Raw genomic sequence first — 21,632 nt, 5'->3', positions numbered from 1 at the left:
ATTTGGACACATACAGTAGTTTCGGATGTTTACTTGCTACGGTTGGGATCAGACCTTTTACATTTTGCTTATAAACCTGTCTTTCTCCAATTTCAAGCCAACCCCGAAGAGATACAGTTAAGTTCAAGACGCCCAAATGGTGTAAAACACTGTTTGACGGATGCTGAAAGAACACAAAACGCGTGTGTGACGCGTCGTGACGACCAAACAAAGCTTATCGTCTTCTTCCCCCGTTAACAATGCGAGAGTTCATTTGAATCATCTGATCCTGAGAGTTTGGAAACCTGTCAGGGCGATTTATTGAGTTGTATTGAGAAGACGACGGACAAAGAGAGAGTAGCGAGTCAGAGAGGCCCATTGTTCCCGCTGTGTGGGTGTGGAGGGTGAGAGCACTGATGCATGGCTCACTCACTCTCTTTATAGGTCTGTGTGTGTTTCCCAGGACAAAAGCTGGGGAGGTGGCTGACCGGTCATCAGATGTCTCTTTTACTTTCTAAATGCAGGAGGAGAGAGAGAGGAGCTAATTACCATCTCAATATCCGGACTTGTATGTGCGTTTGTGTGTGCTCGTGTGTGTGTGTGTGGTTGTGTGTGTGTGTGTGTGTGTGTGTTTGTGTGTGTGTGTGTGCACAATCAGATTTGGGTCAAACAATAGCTGAAAAGTAATTCTCACCCTCCAGCAACACATGTGGAGTTTATCTCATCATGACAACTCAGGTGAGATTTCAATCACAGAAACTGTCATACCTGTGTGTGACCGTCTCTGATCTACCACGTACAGTATCCGTGTGTCTGTTTATAATTTCGGGGGTGGTTTGATATATTTCAGACTCCCAGTCCTTTGGCTCCTGCCACAAAACTTTGGCTCCGGCTTCACAGAGTAATTAGAACCAGACCAAGAGAGACTCAGTGATGAAAGACACAGACGTATCTTCTTAGAAAGCAAACAAACAGAACATTACTTGACTTCTATTCAACAAACTCTGTGTGTGTGTTAACACACTCTAATGGAGCAGCTGAGCACTGCTCCCTGCTTGAGTTAGAGACTCCCCAGCTTGCAAAGACAAACACTCTCCACGTGCAACCACACACACACACACACACACACACACACACACACACACACACACACACACACACACACACACACACACACACAACTGCTTCCACCTTAAAAGGGAAAAATCTGTTAGATATCATTACTTGTCTCTCTATGTGTCTCCTCTGTCTTGGCGTATTTGGATCGACACTGCGCGCAGCATGGGACACCCCTCCAAGGAGTATGAACACATTGTTTTCTTGGCATCATAATCAGCCACACACACACTCGGTCAAACAGAAACACACACTGAGTTTTTTAAACAGTCTCTCTCTCTCCCGATGTGTGGTCCTCCTCCTCCTCCTCCTCTTGCTGCTGCCGCTCCTGAACTCATCTGGGCCTGAAAACATCTTCCTCCTGCTGATGATCCTTCAGCCACCATGACGTTTCTAACCTAAAATAGACACCTGCGTGGATTCAGCCTGAGCTGGGGCGCGCGTCTCTGTTTCGTCTCCATGGTTTTGTCCCAAAAACACACCGAGACTGGTTTATTTGCTGACCATTAGCTGCTAAGCGCTAACTGCCCTGTTTCTGCACGAGATCACCTGTCAGTAAAACAGAGTGGGCGGCGCTGTGATGTCTTCTTTTTGGATTTTCTGGCAATGAGGTGTCTGTAGGTGGTGCTATTTTTTTTTCTGTCTGCTCAGGGATGGCGGAACTTGCTGCTTATACCACCTACCCCGTTCTTCTCCTACTTTCTTCACATGAGAAATTTCTCTCTGTCCTGTGCAGGATTTTTTCTCCAGTAGGACCTCCATCGTTTTTTTTGAGGAAAATTGATATGAACTAATTTTCACCTAAATCTTTTGTTCCTGTGAATCTACAGCCTGTCGTTTTTGTTTTTTTCTGCAGCTTGTATTAAACAAGGTCCTCTTGTGAAAAATCACAGCACAGAACAGGCTTCAGGTAATCAAGAAAAACGGGATAAAGAGGAGGAAGAAGACCAGATTCAAAGTTAAAAGTTATTAGCTTGAACTGCAAACTGAATAAAAGACAGAAAATACAATTTTTTAATGATATATAAGACAAAAAACTAAAAAAGAGCCCTAAGAATAAATCTGATTGTTATTATAACTGAAGAGTTAATTTGTGGATTTTATTATGGTCTGTACTTTGATAAAAGAGTACAAAGCCAAGAGTTTTCTATCTAATTCTTCAAAAATGTGAGAATGTGATTTGTTGGCTCTGTGGATTCTTAGCAGCTTACTTTATGAAGCTCATACAGGCACTTTCCACTCTAAGAAAAAGAAAAAACGGCTGCCTATTCCAGTTTAGCAACAGCAGTCAATATTTGGATTACAGCATGGTTTTGATTTACAGTGGAGTCCTACTCTGTATGCCCAGCAACACACACAGGAATCCCATCCCGTGTCTAATTGGCTGGATGGTATTTCCTCAGCAGAGGGGAGTGGGATTTTCTGAGGGGGTGGGGGGATGGGGTACCAGAGCCGACACCCCTAAACCTCCACAGGGATGGGGACAGCAGATAACCCTGCCCTGTGTGCCGTCACTAGAGTGGAAACCGGTTTACCATAACACTGACTATTCTCTCAGCTCTGCAGTTACAGTCTCCTGCGTGTCCACCTGTCAGCTGCAGAGGTTAACCATGGAGGGGAATCTCTCCGGGAGCCTAAAAATACACGACCGTAATCCTGTCCTGCCGTTTGTTTGATTTACGGTCGATAACGGAATCCAAAGCGTGGCTGTAGAAGTCGCTGACCGCCGCCAGGGAGAGGTCAGTCAGCGGGAGGGTTCACGTCTCATTCACCCGCAAAGGAGCTGCCACGCCTCCAAATACACCCACGCATTGGTATGCATGCTGGGAGAGTGTAATCTATTACAGCTACCAGCTAACCCATCAAAAAAGTAATCAGCAGCATAGCCTGAAGCATTATCCAATCTCAGGGACATCTCCTGAGGACTTTCTGTTGGTTTTAAACTACAGACAATGATTGGGCAGCGTATACAAAAGCCGGGATTGTACATTTCAGGTTTTCATTTAACCACAAGCTCCGCACCTTTAACAACGCCTGCTGCTTCTTAAATCGCCTTTTGATTTTCCCTCTTCACCTTTCTTACCCTTTCAAAGTTGGACAAAATACCATCAAGTGTCTTTAGTCAGAAGTCTCTATTGCCACTGACGAGGAGACGATGTTTTCAGTCCTTTTTGTTTGTTTGGTAGAAAGTGGGGTATCTCTAAATCATAACTAATTTCAATGAAATTTGGTGGAAAATTGGGCCATGGGCCAAAAAACAGAAATGAATAGTTTTTGGTGAGGCTCCAGGAACTTTTCTAATGATTTCTTTTCTTGAAAGACAGGGCTTTTGTTTTTCTTTTCTCTTTTCTTTTCATTTTTTTTTGTGTGTGAAGAATTTCAATATTTTCTCATGCTCTACTATACTTACTTGAAGGAAAGAAATCTGGCGCATGCATTGCGTGATTGTCATCATGTGGTTTTTGATACAAATCCAGATGCAGATTACATTTTTTAAAATACTTCTGTTATTAAAATAACAGGTTTAGAGGATTGTGCACTTGGCAGGGGTATGCCATGTCTGAGTGATTTTTTTTTTATTAACAAAATAGAGTATGATTACATTTTCTTTATATTTGGACTAGGCATTGCCCTTACAGTTGTTTCAGACACAAAATAAATCACACGCGCTCAAACACACGCACACACACACACACACACACACGCACGCGCACAACCCCTGCAGCGCTCTGTTAACTTTTCCTCTGACTTGCGGCTCTGTGTTGCAGGTCAGAGGAGCGTGACTGCAGCTCTCTATCAGTCCAACTTCAGTGCAGCAGCAATTAGCTGGAGCAGGACACGCTGCGGTGCCGATCGCCACAGCACAAGGCCCTTAAGCGCTTAGACACCGATCTGGGGAAGGGGGGGGGGGGTCCTAATTGTGTAATTGTATAATTTGCCCTTGCTGACGCCTGCGAGCACACAGGCAGATTTCATTACAGATTACACTGGGGCTCTTTGAAGACACGCTGCCCCAGAGGGCCTGCAGGGACTCTAGGCAAACAGAGTCAGAGGAATGGCGGCCGCGGAGCAGCGTAGCATGCCCCTGCGTCCGGCTCTCTGCTCTCCTGCCAGGGTAAACAAGGCGGCTGCATAGCTCAGCAGCACAGCACAGCACAGATTAGGCTCTGTTAACATTCCTCCCTTTCGACACACACACACACACACACACACACACGCACGCACACACACACTGCCCTTTCACTTCACACTGGTGTGTACACCAATTTCCACACTGCAAAAAGTACTCACTTTAGTAAATCCTAATCATCGTGTGAGGGCGATTGATGGCTTGATCTCTGACCTTTTATTTGCGCTCCTGTCGGACCCAGATGATAACTCCAGCACCGCTGATCGGTTTTGGTCTTGAAACTACAGAAAACGTTGCGTCACACTGGTGGTTTTTACCCTTTTCATAGGGCACATTTTGAAAGGTCCAAGTGCAGCTACCGAATAATTGCAAGTCAAAACAGGTGAAATACTTCACTGACTTACGCATACAAGGAAACGCATCACACATAAGGGAGTTTATCGTGCATTAACCCATGCTTTGTTTACTCCTTGAGGCATTCCCCTTTTTTCCACTGCAGTCCCATTTCTTTCCAAACATTTCAAATTCAGGAATATTCATTCATTCATTCAATATTTCAGTTTAACACTTCATTTGCATTGGAAACAAATGCAAATGTTTTCTTGAGGTCTCATGATAAGATCTCAGCACAATAACTGAATGCAATACATAACTAGTTGAGACATTTATTGTTGTTGTTGGTAATCAACCAAGATGACTGAATGATGACAATGCCCCTCCTGGGATCTATTTAGGGCTTTTAAACATTTTGTACAGTTTATTTGGCAAATTTGATGTGTATTCCGATTTATATTAATATGGGCTTACTGAGGTTCCTTTGTTCCTGGGGAGATTTTACTTGTTTGCTCATGTTATTATCAGTAACTAATTTCAATTTCAACTTCTGCACCCCTTGAGGTTTCCGTTGTGCTGCCTTTGAGATTAGAAAAGACACCTGGTGACCTCTCGGTGTGGTTCCTTTGTGTGAAGGCCTGCATCTGTTCACTCCAAACATTTACCTGCTCGCTCAGTGTGGATGCCTGAGATTTTAAGTCTATACTGGAAAGATACAGAGGAAACAGACATAGCTGTTGTTTTTCTCCTCCAATAAAAACGAAACACACATCTGGTGTCAATCTAACAAAGTGGTTGATAATATCGTTTGTGCGCGGCGGCGTCTCCACAGGAATTACTGTGGCTGCTGGGCGGGTGTCTATCTTCTCTGCCTTTCCCCGGAGGGCCTTTGGAGACAGCTGAGCACGTTCTGGAGGTGGTGGAGAATGAGCTCATGGCTGCAACAGCCTGCGTGTCTTTCTTTGTGTCTGTTTGTCTCTCCTCTGAGAACAGTCAGCTGTGGCCAGCAGCATCGTTTCAACTGGCAGCTCCGGCTACAGCTCCGAGTGACTCAACTCCTCAAATCTTCTCTTTTCTCTTCTCTCACCCTGCAATTCTCTGGGTTTGGCTGTTAATCAGCAAATGTTTTTCTACTCCCTCTCCCTCATTAATAGACCTGACTCCTTCACAATTTCCACATCTCTGTTATTGTCCTCTCTGCATGTGGATGTGGACGTTCTTCCGCTCACCGACAGGGTCTCTCCGTCTGGCTGTGTGGCTCGTCACATGGCTCCTTCCTGCTACAGCCGGCTAATTAGCGGTGGCTTAGCGGACATTAAGCAGCGATAGGGGTTTAACGTTTCTGGGCTAATCCCTCTCATTTTGGCCAGGATATCGGAGCCTCGTATGTCATGAGATAGACTTACATCCAGAGATTACGTCTGGCAGTCTGAGGCTATTTACTGGCATTCGGGATGTCTGCAGTAAGCCGCTGCCGCTGCTGCCACTTTGGCCTGTTTAGAAAACACTCAAGGTTTTCACCAAGAAGCGAAGCTGCGCATCCAGCACACATTCAGGTTTTACACCGCGGGCATTAAACTCATCTGACAGCGACCTACAGTACAAAGACAACAACGAGAGCAAACTTTCTCTTGCTTTCTTCTATAATCACTCTGGATAAGAGCGTCAGCTCAATGCCTTCAGAAAAACGCACATATGAATATAAAGCAAGATTAGATTTTTAATTCTGCAGCACCCGACGGGAGCAGAATGAAGGGATTCATAGCTGAAAGTGATATCACCGTCATTAACAGAGACTCCTGTGTTTATTAGATGAGCGCACGAGCCATTGAGTGCTGCGACAGGAAAGAAATTGTTTTGGAGATTTCGGAGTGGCAAAAGAAAAACAAACGAGGTGATTAACAGACTTGTAACTGAGACTTTACTGTAATTTTTCCAAGCAGCAGTCTTAGGAACAGGTGTTTACATGTTTCTGACAAAGCTCCCTTTGCATGCTGTCATCAGCAACACTTGCTAGTTCAAATATAGATTTCTTTCCGGCTCCTAACAGTGAGGAGATCCTTCGCATAACAAAAACCAAACATTTAATGTTATGAAAATCTCTCTTTTTTGAGTGCTAGTCCATTTTTTCGAATATCTTCCTCTAGCAATATGATTGTAGCTGAATGACAACAGATTGGGCGAAACATTAATGACGACCAAGGGGCATTTGGACTGTTTCGGCAGCTGTAGAAATCGTCAGTATCACTAACAGTCATTGTCTCGGTATTTTACTCGAGTCAAGTGAGAATGTATTTGATTTGGTTGGAGCTTTGTAGTGACGTCTACAGAGGGGCTTTGATTTCGACTGGGCGTCCGCCTGTCGCTCAGGTCACCGCAACACTTCCATATTTCGCTTCTGGCACCAATTTTGTTGAGCAGTTAAGGTGGACTTGGATTCAGTTCAAGATATCACGGGCTGTTTGACACTGCTGACATGTTTTTGGCTGTTTTGTCAGTTTTGCACTAACAGCTGCAGTCCACTGTCAAGATGTAGACTCGTCCAATCGAATCTTTCTTCTTTGAACTATCGTGAACTGTCAAAGTATGCGAATGGTTATATAATCCGGTGGATTCTCTTCCTTTCTGTTTGTTTTTCTCAGTGGCCCATTCTGGCTTTCTATTGTCTCCCTTACTTCACCTCTATCACCTCTGTCATCTCTTCCTCTTTGACCGTATTTCCATCATTTCCCGTCTCTTTATTTTTCCCGTCCGTCTTTGACTCTCTGCGCCTCACCCTCAGCTGTCTCCCACCGTACGGTAAAACAAAGGCAGCACAGTGTGGCGCCTGGCCGGTCGAGAGCCCGCCGAGGGGGTGGAGACGCCTTCCGTCTCACACGACTCATGCTAGCTGACAGAACATAGCGTGTAAAGCGCGCGCAGCCAGCAGAAGCCGTACCTCGTCATTCTTTGTTCACCTGCACCTGAAGTCTGTCTATCTCCGAATGCCAAAACAGCTCACATCACAACGGCGCGCTGAGAGGGGCGCTACCCACCGGAGAACCACCGGCTTTTTATCTGCGCGATAGTGGCGCTTAGTGTAGTGCTCTAGGGAGAAGCTTATTGTGAGCACAGGGAGACAGAGAGTGGTTACAAGAGCCATATATTTACAATTACAGATATAAAACTCTGATTGTGCTGATATAAGTCTATCAGCGGCATATATGCAATGTTAGTCACACAGTTGCCTGTAAAAGCAACTTTCTAAGGAGTTCTTGTGGCTCCTGCAGAAAATTTTTTTTTTTTTTAATCACGAAAAGTGAAATGAGCCCAGACTCTAAAATGCAGATGAGCTGTTGACAAAATCAATAATCAGAGGAGACAATTTCTTCGCCACAAGAGTACCGTGAAACTACAGCAAACACTGGGGTGCACTTTTTTTTAATCACTTATCGAGTTTTATCAGGGTTAGCAACACCAGAATCCCCAAACTAATAGGAAGATATAAGGACTTAATTAGGAATCAGAGGGTCTGTAATCTTTACAATCACCATGTGGAGGCAAGTATCGTGTTTTGTTTGAAAAAAAACCAGCGTGCTATTTACACCGTCCATCCTTCTTTATCTTTTTTCAAAAAAAACAAAACATGAAGTTACAGTCAAGTAATCGAACAGAGTTACATGTAGATTAGATGCCTTCTTGAGGAATGTCCTTTGTTCAATTAATTTATATTGTAATTCATTCCTGCTGGGAGCCATTGCTTTTTTAGATAATGTATCCAAAAAAAAAAATCAAAACTCTACCCTTTTGCAACCAAAGGGAAATAGAGTTGCAGAACAATATAATATTTAAACGCAGTTGTATCTTCTGAACCCGAACCGATTCACAGCGGTTAACAGCTCCCACTGCCAAGTTCATTCAGCTGTGTGTGTGGCAGGTGCGGCTTATTAAGCTTAACGATGTGGTTCGTGCTGCCTTCACGGAACTCAGGTTGTATTTCTGAGAGGACACGTTAATACCTTAGGGTTTCACGCCATAAGGATATAGTTGCTATTTGACTGGAGGTTGCTTCGTTTTCTTTTCAGAAGCGGTGAATGATTGCATTTTTGTTTTGCTTTTTAAAAAAATGCCGCAACGACATGTTCAGGAGCAACAAAAAAGTAGTGAATTTTGAGACTGTGGTTCCTTTCTGTTCCTAGTTGTGCCTCCTGCGATTCATTTTTCTACTTTAAGTCAAAATTCTTTTGCTTTTTTAGGTTATTTGCTATGTGAGACATATTCATTTCACAAAGGTTCAGACAAGGTTGATTATCATGAGCTCAGTTTAGTCTGACTCGTGAACTATATCTCTAAGCTAGAAAGGCTCCAAAATATCGCTTCAATCAAACCAATTGAAACTGTTTAGCCTGTGTGCTGTGGTTAGAGAAGAATAATTAAGAATTCACCATTTCCATTACCTGCATCTTCTGGATCTTCATCGTAGTCTTCGTCATCACCAGACGACAGAGAATCTTTAAAGGAAAGACAAATAGAGTTTAATCAATATTTAGATCAATTTATTTTGCATCTGCACTCATTCATCTGGACAACTTCTTCATTGTAATGAAATGTGTTTATTTTTTAGACTATTTAAACTATGTTAGCCATCACATTACACAAAAAAATACATCTGGAAAGCTTGTACCACATAATTTATTTTGTGCAAGACTAGAGGAAACATAAAGAGAGAGGGGAAAAAGAAAAAAATAATAAAAGCAGGAATTTTGTGCATGTTAAATGCCCAGTGGAGATTAAATGGTTTGTGTTCAAAAACAAGTATGATTAGACAAATGCGCGCACAGAAATAGATACGCACACACAGGCAGGCATGCATGAACGCATATTAAAACTGACTCTGCTCATTGAGAAACTCATGAATGAGTCTACAGTTCTCTGTAGCATGGCGGCTCTCTCAGATATTACAACCCAAACATTTCCACAGAAGGTACAAATGAGAGGGTCATTAGTGCTGCTGCTGCTGCGACACGCTTGTGTGAGTGTGTGTGTGTGTGTGTGGAGATACACAAAGACACACACACACAAACACAACTTTTTCTAGCCATCTTTGCTGCACACAGTGACGCTCAGCCCCGCTAACAGTTAGCGTGTCAGATGACGTCTAATTGCCTCTCGGCCACAGATACGACTGTTTGGATTTGCTGTATCACACATTTTCGCGGCGGCTTTGCAATTATTTTTGATCTGACCCCGAAGGTTTTCTGGTTCAACTCCACAGGTCCGGTTAATGAGAGCCAGCTGTTACCTTGACAACCCCGGTGAGCTAAAGCTGCTCCCGAAACTCCTGACTAGCAGGTTTTTTTCTTTCTACTACCCGACACCTCAGCCCATGACTCCACTCTGCTATTGTGACTGGCGCTCAGCGGAAAGAAGCCGGTTCTGACTCACGCTACAGTCTGGACGAGCTCCATCGCTGCAAACATGACACTACCTTTTTTAAAAAGCTACTGCGGCTGTCAAAATAAACCTCACAACAGAATACAGTGAACGAGCAATTGAGAGTGTGGCACCAGGGAAAAGCAGGGGCACCTCGGCCGCTGTGCTAGCTGCTCTCTGAGGCTGCGCTTGAGCTAAATGCTAAAGTCGGCGGGCTAACATGCTCGCAATGACGATGCTAACAGGCTGACGTTTGGAAGGTATAATGTTTCCCATGTCTACTACCTTAGCATGCCAACATTTGCTGATTAGCATGGTACGGCCGAGGCTGGTCATAAGCTTTGCAGGTACTTGGTCATAGGGCAAAGCATTGGTTAGATATTCCAGTCTGGATCGAAGTGGGCTGACTGACAGTCCGTTACGGAAGCGAGACAATCAGACGGATCTGATTCGAACAAACCGCAGATTTACCTAATTGGCTTTACCAACCTTAACCTTAAACAGACAACAAGAATTAACAATGCTAATAATTCTTATAATGAGTAACAGTAAATTTGGAGACAATGTTAGCACAGTTTTTGCTTCATTTAAAACTGATCTAAGCTGAATTTAACTACTATTTGTCCATAGCCAATTCTCCCAAACACATAGAGGGCTTTGTGTTGCATCTGCAAAGTCTCCGAACGTAGAAGTTATTCATTTTCCTACACTTCAGCTTGCAGATAAGTTCTTTCATCTCCTCACATTACAGCTTCATTTCCAACATGTGTACTGTGTGTGTGTGTACAATATGAGCTGGCCACTTTCCGCTGTCTGGACGCCGTCCAGGTGCTAAATCTGATACTGCTCCTAAATATCTGGCACCTTACTCAAATATTTGAGGAAAAACACAATAGTCCATGTGTGTTTTAGATCGAGCTGAGGCTGTGTTTAGAGTAGACGGAGGGGAACGGGTGGTTACGGGGGGGGGGGCATGGGCAGGATATTGCCGCCACATACTGCAAAGTCTGACTTTATGTGTAATTTAAACATGTACCCAGTGTTAAAATGATATGAAAATGTCCGACATCGGGCTGCGATGAATTCGCTTCCTGTGTGGTTTTTACTCCTGAAACACAGAAGGCAATGCATTTACCTCTCTTGAATTTTTGCACTCGTTTAAATGATTTTAAAGCCGAGCATGACTTGGAAGGACGGATGGTTTCTTCCTTTTAAAATCGGTGATGTGGGGAGCGTGTTTGAATGTGTCCTCCCGCAGTCTGGAGCTGACATGTGGGTCCACGAGGAGAAGCTGTCCACGTCTGATCAGTCCTGGAAAAGGCCATTTTCATCCCGGCTTGCAGCCAGACGCATGCATCTGTGTGTGTGTGTGTGTGTGTGTGTGTGTGAAGAGGAGGGGTTGGGGTGGGTTGAGAGCGAGTGAACTCTCTCATTACTTGCCACCCCATCTGTTTTCAGTGATGAAATGTTTCGAGCTAATTGCTTTCTAATTAGTTGTCAATAGCAGTTTCAGCTGGTGTCCATGATTTTTATGGGAAAAGCCTCCTGACTTTTAAGCTACTGCTCACTCCCTTCTGCCACCCCCTACAGCGCAACCCCCGACCCCTCAACCCACCTACATTTCCATTAGAGCTCACTTTGCATCACACACTTGTTTAAAACCTTACTCATAATGAATTTCACCTTTGACTGCGCATCAGGAAGGGAAATCTGTGTGAAACTTGGCAGGGTATTAGCCGGTGAAAATATGTGCCGGTGTGATGCTGTATACTTTGTGTGTGTGTGTGTGTGTGTGTGTGTGCGCACAGCTTGGCAGGCAGCTAACCGGGAGTTGAAACCGAGCAGGAGGAAGAAATAATAGAACCTTCCTGCTGAGCTAAGTTCTCATTGTTTTTCTCCAAACCGTTATGAAGAGCTGTCATGTCGACACATCTCTTCTGTAACTGTTCGACGATGTTTTTTGATAGGAAATACTTTGATTCTCAGTTGTCTGCCGGACGGGCAGAAAAAAATGAGGCAGGTTAGTTTTCTGAGGGCTCCACAGGGTGCAGCAAAAGTGTCTGTTTCCATTGGAGCTCCGCTATTGACTCAAGTAGATTTAAAAAACGAGTATGACCTTGGTTTTATATCTCATTTTAAAGGGCCATATCACTGAAAATATGATTTACATCTTTTATTCCTTTTGCATATTTTCACATTGCATGGAAGCGTGGCCGTGTCTATTCCACCGGCATGAAACACAGCATTTGATCTATGGTGAATGAAATAATACGCTGGTGCAAACACGCGTTGTTGCGGGGGGAACGGTGACCTTGTTTTTGTAGCGAATGCCAGTATTGTTATCATTGTGTACTATGGTCAAACCTGTTAACTGTCTAATGCAGTGGCTCCCAACTTTTACTGGCTTGTGGCGCCCTGAAACGGAAGTCATTTCCATACATGCGACGCCTCATCCCAGGCAGAGTGGGCAGCGGTTATGAGCACAACAGGTTCCTCTCACCTGTCACCCTGATGGTGTAGTTGCTGAGCAGCGCGTTGCTGTGGGCGAGCCGGCATGAGTAGACGCCCGAGTCCTCGTATGAAACGTTGATGATGCGCAACATCCTCTGACCCAGCCGCGTCCGGTTACTAGGCACCAGTCCTGCGCCATCTTTGAACCAGACGACGGGCTCTGAGGCGTCTTCCAGGTCACATGACATTTCCAGGGTGTCCCCCATGCCCAGAACATAGTCCTCCAGGAAGGCTGTCTCGCTGGACACAGAGTCTGCACACAGAGAGAAGGAAGCAGTGGTCTATAAGAAAAGGTGTTTTGTTTTTCACATATTGCAAGACAAATCCAACTTGATGAATGATTTTAAATCTGTGTTCAGTTCTTGACCCCATCTTTTAATATGTCTTTCAGCGTTAACTGGACTCATATTCAAGCTTAAATTTACAGATGAATTATGGGAGTCAATTTTTGGTCAATTCTAGTTAAATTCAGAGTAAAAATGCCAAATATTCTCTGATCCTGCTTCCCAAATGTGAAGATTTGCATCTTTATGTCTGTATGGTTACATACTTAGCCTTCTGATTGGACAAAACTAGGCATTTGATAATGTCAAGATGATATTTTATCAACTGAATGATTAATCAGTTCATTGAAAAAATAATTAAAACAACAGACTAATCAACAGCAGCCTGCTAACGTCAGTACACCATGCAGGCAACACTGTAGACAAAACGAGGCAGGATCCTCTTCCCTTTTCGTGTAATTAAGAGTGAGTAAGTTTTTTTCAGTACTACAAAGAATCCCCTTCCATCTGAAACAGAGAGGCAGTGGTGCAGAGTTTACCACCGACCCACTGGCAAGCTATCAGCTAATCTGCCTCTGGAAGTCAGAAAAGTGCAACTTTTAATTCCAGCATGAAGATGAAGAGGGATCTGGGCTGTGTGGAAGTGAACCCCTTCCTCCCCTCCTCTTCAGCCTTCCCTGTCAAACACCAGCTCGTTTACTCCACGAGCTCCATGTGCCAGCTTGGTTAGAGCCAGGGAAAAATCAACATGTTTACTAGCTTCACTAAGGATGCCGGCCTCCACTGAGGATGGAGGAGAGATGTGGGGACACGTCTGGGTAAACAAAGACTGGGTCCCCTCGCGTCTCCTCTCGTCCCTCCATCAGAGGCGTCTTCTCATCCAGACCGCAATTACATAACAGTGAGAGACAGAACGAGACAACCTAATGCACACTCCGGTCGGTCTGGCAGCCATTCAAACGAAGGACACACAAGGAGACTTATAAGCGCATAAACACCTTCATGCTTTCACATATGCAACGGTGCAGCCGCAGTCTTTGAATGAGCTGCTTTGGGCAAGCAGCGCGCACAACACACACTCGTTCGCGCACAAAAACGCACACACTCACCCACCCGTGGGAGAAACTGAAAGGGGTGTGTCAAGAGCGTGATTTACGATGACAAATACACCCACATTTGACCGGCTGAAGGGGCCGTGGCGTTGTACAGGCTCGCTGGCAAGCAGCAAGTGTGAACGCTGGCCTCGCCTCTTACAGACAGACTCGAACTGAGATCAGGAAAACTGGGGCTGAGAGGCAACGTTAAAATCTGGAGCGGCCCAGACGAGACAATCTTCGTGTAGAATACATAATAGGTGCTCTAAATTATAGATGGGTTACTTCAGTGCTGAGGCAGGCTGCTGGTGCAGATCAACACCAGCCAAGGAGACAAATGCACCCTCGCACACAGACGGAGGAGGTGTTTACCAGGGAGAACCGGCAGGTAACGCTGCCAAAGTCCCTTTGAAACGTATCTGCATGTTGGCTCCGAAACCACAGCTGCAGAGCAACACTTAAATCTTTTCAGTAAAATGAGTACTATCACATTGGAAAAATACTCCGTTACAACTAAAAGTACTCATTTTGAAAAAACTGTCCCTGTTGGTAAGACATCAGTAATGAAAATCCCCAAATTTTGAGATAATAAAATAACAAAGTAAAGAAAATTCCCTGATCATTATTATATTATATGTCATGCTTATCTTGATCTGAATATAAAACCTGAACATGTAAAGTAACTAGCACCTAAAGCCATTACATAAATGTAGTAAAGTAAAAAACACAATATTTTCCTCAAAAAAGTATTGACGGTAAAGTACCAGTAGCTCCAATTTGTACACTGGTGCAGTACCTAAGGCAAAGGGGGCAGCATGCTAAGTGTAAGCAGTGAAGTACACATATGAGCAAGAAAGAGTAACTCATTAAAAATGTCTCATTCCTCTGCCTGTTTCCTCTCTCCCCTGAAGAGAGTTTCTTCTACGGACTACAGGTCTTAAATAAAGTGAACTGAACAGATGAGTTGTGAATTGTTTTCTCTGTCTCATTACACCCATTAAAACTAGTGGAGATATTAAGTCAATAATGTGCTTTACATGGCTGCGCAGTTCTCTGCGTGGCCTCTGGCTTCGACAATGATATGAATAACACTTTTTTTTTTTTTTTTTTTTTTTAAACAAAAAGGCCCATTCAGGAAAAAGAAGAAAAACACCGAGGCAACGGTGCAAAGAGCATAAATCCAAACCCAGCATGAATGACTCGCTACTTTCGGGTATTACTTATGACCTCTGTGAAAGAAAGGGAAAAAAAAAATCGCTCTTAGAATATCTTCAGGTCTTTAACATGGGGAACTGGGCTTTATGAGGTAGATATAATAATCTCGAGAGACTCATAGCTCACTTTGGCTTTATGGACCCTGAACACTCGAGCACAACCTCCTCTGGCAGCTCTGGAGAAGCACCAGCAGCAGCACCAAGGCTCGACTGGAACTGTTTCTTTTGCATTAGGCACATATTTCCTGTTTAAAGTGTTAGTTCATCCAAATGTCTCGCTTACGCTTAATGGTATCTAACCATTTTTCTTTTCTTTTTTGCAATTTGGGTGAACCGGCTCTTTAAATATATATTCAGTGTACCGAATTTAAAAAATGATGTAGTTGATTACGGTGAGAATTTATTTGCCTAGTGCTATATTTGGCACAAAATTTGCCTTATTTCCCTTTTAACAATCGTTAACTTGACATTAAACAACTATATCTGTTATTATTCCCAACATTTACTTAAAGCAAGCAAACTGTGGCCTCTTCGGAGAAAAATACGGAACCGACACTACAGCTTATTTAAGTAGGATTTGTTAACAGCAAAGCATAGCAGTGCATTTTTTGCGACTTTGTAAAAAGAATACTTTTGCTTTGATCGGGGTAAACAGATAGGAGGAACTTTTGTGCAACGCCTGGATGTTAACAAACCCAGTGGCTAAACAAATGCAATTTACCGAAAGAAGGAAAAAAAACAAAACAAAGATATATCGCTCACGCGTTAATAAACTATATTTCTCAGATGTCACACTAAAGAGCAAAGCCTCCTTTCTCTGGTCACCGCCAGTGACAAAATATCTGCTTCTGCTTCAGATCCTGCACTTTGAAATGCAGATTTGAATGTGGAAAAAAAGCTGTTTTGAATAAAAGTGGATGTGATTTTGAAAGGCTTCCCTTTGTGCCGGTGCACAACCTTTCAGGACAGATTTTTTGCACCTTTCAGGGGAGAGCCCTGAAAGGTGCTGTAACGCGAGGTCACAGGTTCGATCACCTTGACAGGAGACAGTGAACGAGCACTTTATTCATTTCTGAAAAAGGACTGTGGTTATTCTACCAGCTGCCAAGCAGGAACGTGCGGAAGTGAATGAATGTGAAGCAGGGCGATAGTCAGTCACCTTCCCCTGCATGTGAGTAACGATGAAAAATAAAAAAATCAAAGCTGCAGTTTGAGTACGGGTTGAAATCAAACTGGGCCAGTCTCTCTCTTGCATCTGACAGTGGGGCTTAATGAACTGAAAGGAATCCTGGAAAGACTGGAATTAGGTCCATTTCTGACCACAGGAAGTTTCCAGGAAGATAAAACAAACTCGGGAACTTCACTTGCATTCTCACTGCAGGAACATTATCATACTTGTGATTCCTGTCCCTGAAACTGCAACAATATGTGTCTTGTTTTCATTAATATGACCTGCTGACTCTTTACACTGATTTACTGTGCATTAACCAGGTCGCTACAGTGCATGTAAATGCGCGGCCTGATTACATACGGGACCTGGTTTCTCTGAGTAACCTGGCTTCTTCAACGCTACTGATGCTAAAACCCAAGCTGAAGCTTTCAAACTAGTCCAACAGCTGCTTTGTATATTTCATACAGCAGTGAGGTCACACAGCAACAAATTACGAAGGGGACAATGACTCTACTGCTGTCTTCACATGCACGATGAGGTTTCAGATCGAAATGCATCTTTTTAACCTGTAATCCATCTAGTCTGACTAATTCTTCGGTTGTGGTAGAAATGCAAAACACAAGGCGGGAGGTACAAAGTTGCCAACAAGTGCAATTTCTTTTTAATTTTTATTTTTTAAACGATTTTCATGCCAAAAAAGTGCAGCTATTTAATGAAAAAGGCGCTGAAGTCGCATTTTATACGATAACAAGACCACAAGAGTCTCAAATACAATTTGAAAATGCTGACAATGTGTCTGCATTGAAATTTATTAAGCCAGGCTCTGACCCGTCTTAAAGAATTACTTTGCAAAAAAAAAAAAACTAAATGAACAAAACAAAACAAGAAAATAAAAATCTTTTGCCAGTTTTCCGGATTGTGCTGAAGCGGCTGTAATCTGCATTTTATTCGCAGTGGACTACATGTCAGATATTAAACACTGGCCTGATATGTTAGTGTAACCGTACAGCAAATATAAATAAAACAGAAAATGAGTGTGTGTGTGTGCCACTTCGAGTGCACCGATTTCACCAAGAGAAATTCCTGAGCGTATTTTGTGCTGCGGGATTAAAAACACTACTTCTAAGGCTTTGTCTCAGATCATTTGTCTTTTTAAACCTTTTGTCTTTATTCTACGTGAACCTCTTGATGACAAACCGGTTCGATATAAAAGCACAGACCTGAAGTGATTCCGACAAAACAAAAAAAATGAAATCTCCTCTGCAGCATTCTGGTGGCGTCCAACTTGACACCAGCATCTAGACATTCCTGCTGTTTCCTCGTCCGGTGCGGCATGTGTGAGCTATCGGCTGCCTGGTGTGTGTGTCTGTGTGTGTGTGTGAGTGTGTGTGTGTGTGTGTTTGAAGGGGGTGGGAGCACTTTCACTGGAAACTTGGGCCAGCTGGAAGCAATGTGTGATATGTACTTTTTGAGGGTGTGTGTTTACACAAAACGTAAATGTGGGTTCGGATGTGTACGCTACCGGTCAACGGTTTTAGAACGCCCCCCATTTTAACAGTTTTTATTGAAATTTCAGCAGTTTGAGTCCAGTGAATTACATGAAATGGTAAAAAGGTAAGCGGTAAACTGTCCACGGCAAAAAAGAAAAAAAGTTAAGGTCCTCAAATGTACATGTGTACGTTGTCTGTACGTTGTCCGTACGTTTGTCCGTAACCTGAGAACACAATGACTCTGCAACGGGTATAAAAATGGAGGTGTTTTAAAAAACCTTTGACTGGTAGTGTACATTTGTGTATATGTATCTGTGATTGTAAAACAGGAACAGTGTGTGTGTGTGTGTGCGTGTGTGTGTGTGCCTGTGTGTGCTGAGCTGAGGGTCACTCCATAAATCAAGGGGGCCCCTGCCCTTCTGGCCCTTCTTACCCTCTCAGCTCAATATCATAACAAATGGGCCTTCAGAATCATATAAAGTCTCTCTTTGAGATATTGCGTAGCGCTATCTGTTAACGCGCCGCTTATAGACTCCATCTTTTCTGTCTGTCTGAAGAGGTTTATTTATCCTCTACAAACTTCTCCGGGGGCCAGCGGGCAGACTGCGGCCCCAGGGATGAAAAGGCCTCTTTATGTGGGAAGCCTTTCCACGCCTGCGTCTCTCCCCGTCTAACACACACACACACACACACACGCCGAGGGACTGAATGAGCGATCCCAGAGGAACAGGAAGGCGTGCAGACCCCACCAAGGAGCTGTCGCCATGGCCGGTGCCGTATCATGGGAGGGAGCATGGATGACGTTTTAGCTCAGTAGACCCACCGAAAGTCCAACTTTTTTTCCTAACCTATATCTAGAAGGATGATTAGAAGGAGTTTTGCTGCCTGAAAACAAAGACTGCCTTTCCTTTCCTTCACGAGGAAATCTGAAGCAGAACAATTTTGCCAGTGTGGTCTGTCACACGATCGTCAGCTTTTTGACAGTTCTCGAACATATTTTTCAGTCTTACAATACTAAGCTTTTGACACCCAGGTTTGTGCGAAGTAAAAATGGGAAAGTCAAGTAAAAAATAGAGATAGGTGATAAATGGGACAACTCGGAGTCTACACTTGATCTTTAAAATGTTTCTTAATACACTGTTTTGTGTCTGGGTGTGTGCATGATGCTTCTTGATGTGTATCCCCTTTTTAAAATTCAGAGTCAGGTACTTTCTGAATTTCCCATCTGTCAGTAAACAACCAAATCGTGGCAGTTTGATGAATTCATTTTCTACTCTGGAGGAGACAAACGCTGAAAGTTTCATCTCTGCTGTGCTGAAACACTAAATCTGCGGGTGTTCAATAACACCTGATATCCTTCAAAAAGCGGAAGAAAGACAGAAAGTTCTGACAATTTATTACTATTCTTTAAAACTTCCTGCTGGTTCTCCGGGCTGATTCATGGGGCTGTTTCGGAATGACGTCTTCTCGTTCAGCCAGGCTGCTTTGCATAAAGCAGCATCTGTGCAGGCTTAAACGGGCCAGCAGGAAGGGTCGTAAACAGTAAAAGATTACAGGACTCTCTTTCTTTTAGGGGGGGCTTAACAGGTACTTTTATTGAGTCTGGTAGAAAAGCAGCAACACATACCATTTTAAACTATATCTGTGTTTGAACTGCTTTTGAAAGTGATGGATTCCAGATGGGCAAGAGAGACATTCATCTTTATCAAGCTCCCTTTTTTTTCCTCCTCCTCACTACTCTGAGCTAATGATACAACAAGGCCATGTTTCCACTGCTCGGAAACCAGTGGCAAACAATTCAGCGACAAATGGCCCTTTTTATTGCAGGTAATTGGTTGTTTGCTTCTACTGCTGAAATAGATTATACTCCTTCTTTTTGAACAGGGGAGCGCAAATACTTTCCACATTTTTCACGATCGCTCATGGCCAATTGGTGTGCATGTGCGTGAAGCCGGGAGCGAGGACGGTATGTAGATGTGTACAGTATGTCATCCGCGGCTTAATGAGCTTTAAAACGAGCCTTCATGACGTCTGCTGAACTGAAGCCGCTGTGGACAAAGCTGACGATTATGGAACGATGGCTTGTCTGAAAACGTTGTGTACAGGTAGCAGCAGTGGAGAAGAGTCATGCGTTTAGCAAAATAATCTAAACTCAACGCTCACTCGAGAAAAATCTATCTATATCTAACTCGCTGATGAAGACAGTGAAATGGGGTTGAAAAAGCTAGTACGTGGACCTTGAGTTAAGATAATTTGGTCAAGCTAAACTGAAAGAATGAACCTTTGAACTACTGAATTGAGTATGTGTTTTATTACTTGTGAATTCCACTTTTTTTACTTGTAAGAGGAAGCATGTGTTATTTTTCGGTGTGAACGGTGTGAACACGACTGTGGCAACTAAGGAAGGACAAAGTTGAACCTGGACGTGAAACTGACAGTTTAGGTAATAATTTGACCATTTGGGTGATCCCTCCAGATTAGATCATCTCTTTAAAATCTGTGCAGACTCACTCTTAGCAGTGTCTCAGCAGTTAGCCTGGTAAATACGGTCTCTTTATTACCGATAAAGGCCGAAGCTACACAAGTGAGACCCAGGTTGAAATAGAAAGAAGCGATCGTCTAAAGAAATTTCCTGAAGAGCTGTGGACGCAGAGACAGACAGCCTGCTTCAGACCGACATGTCCTCCACAGCACCCCGTCTGCTCGCCGCGTCCCACCACCAGATTCTTTTACTTCTGCTTCCACACGGTATGCGGAAAAACTGGACTGGCTGCCAACCGTTTGGCACGCTCAACGCCCCCTCAGACAAGCCAGCATCACATGACCTTCAAACAGGATCTGTGGAGCTCCCACCACTACAACCATCACCTCCCCCTTCCATAAAGAGCACATTTCTCTTCCTCCATTTCACAGCTATGCCAATTGTAAATCCCGCTCATCCTGGAAAAGCTCCCTCTTTTTTTTTTTTTTTTAACTTTTTGCAATGTGCAGTGAAAGCCCCTAATCTCTGTTTAATATGGTTTGGCCGGATGTAAATACCTTCGGACAATGCCCTTAATCTGGCCCAGCCTGACAACCTCACACCGTTGCGGAGGAGCCTGCCAGTAGGAGATGGAGAGAAAAGAGGGATGGCTCGGCAGAGATCAAGGAGGAGAGGAGAAAAGAAGAAAGAGGAGGGAGGGAGGGTTTCCCCAGCTTGTTGCCTCTATTCTTCGCCGAGCTGAGCCGCCCTTTATCAAAAGAGCTCCTAAAATCAAGTTAAAGATAGACGTTGCCTCTAAACATCCCGCCCCGGCCTGTGCCAGCCTCGCCCTCCCTCCCCCAACCCCCCAGCGCCTGGCCCTCCTTTCGTCTGCGTTAACGAGCATCGGAAGCTACTGTACGTCCAGAGCATCTTGGCAGCGCCCAATCGTCTTTGCTCCTTTCATACCCTCATCATCGCCCCCACCTCCCCTCCATTCCTCCAGATTCAGAACAGGGCCTGGGTTTGGTCCATGGTAATTGTCATTCCAAAGACGAACTGGCCTAGTTTCAATTCAACAGACAAGTGTAAGAAGCTCAGCCCACAAAAGCCAGGATGTCTGAGAAGTGTGTGTGTGGCTACTATACAACATAATCACACTTCCCTAAACAACATGGAGGAACCAATCTGATTACATGGCGGCATTTCGGATCTCAGAATTTGGGCCTCGTGCCTGTTTGTCTATACGCTTAACCTTCCCTTAACAAGCAGAGGTGATATTTTAAGAGTCAGCTGTGCAGCATATTGATATAGGTTCAATCTGGGACCTGAATGATTTAACACAGACTTTGGAGGCGAAACCGATGCTCGGTCAGCACTACTGTATCCTGCAAGCGTTGCTGAATCAGGGAAGTGATCAGAAAAAGACAAAAAGCA

At 43.9% G+C, this 21,632-nt stretch overlaps 1 protein-coding gene across 10 annotated transcripts in view; it reads right to left on the bottom strand.

Moving 5' to 3' along the window:
• Positions 1 to 21,632, bottom strand: part of fgfr3 (fibroblast growth factor receptor 3) — an 81,241-nt gene that overhangs the window by 37,050 nt on the left and 22,559 nt on the right. For 8 of the 10 annotated variants that reach the window (XM_040137631.1, XM_040137634.1, XM_040137632.1 and 5 more), the window contains exons 3-4: positions 12,471 to 12,734; positions 8,983 to 9,048 (exon numbers count right to left, since the gene is read on the bottom strand). In XM_040137631.1, coding sequence (XP_039993565.1) covers positions 8,983 to 9,048; positions 12,471 to 12,734 — 330 coding nt within the window. The remainder of the gene's footprint in view (positions 1 to 8,982; positions 9,049 to 12,470; positions 12,735 to 21,632) is intronic. The other 2 variants (XM_040137635.1, XM_040137636.1) reach the window with 1 other exon arrangement.

This window comes from Xiphias gladius, chromosome 10 (assembly GCF_016859285.1).
Source record: "Xiphias gladius isolate SHS-SW01 ecotype Sanya breed wild chromosome 10, ASM1685928v1, whole genome shotgun sequence".
NCBI classification, from domain to species: domain Eukaryota; kingdom Metazoa; phylum Chordata; class Actinopteri; order Istiophoriformes; family Xiphiidae; genus Xiphias; species Xiphias gladius.
The sequence above is the reverse complement of the archived record's forward strand: the minus strand, read 5'-3'. Positions and strand labels throughout refer to the sequence as shown.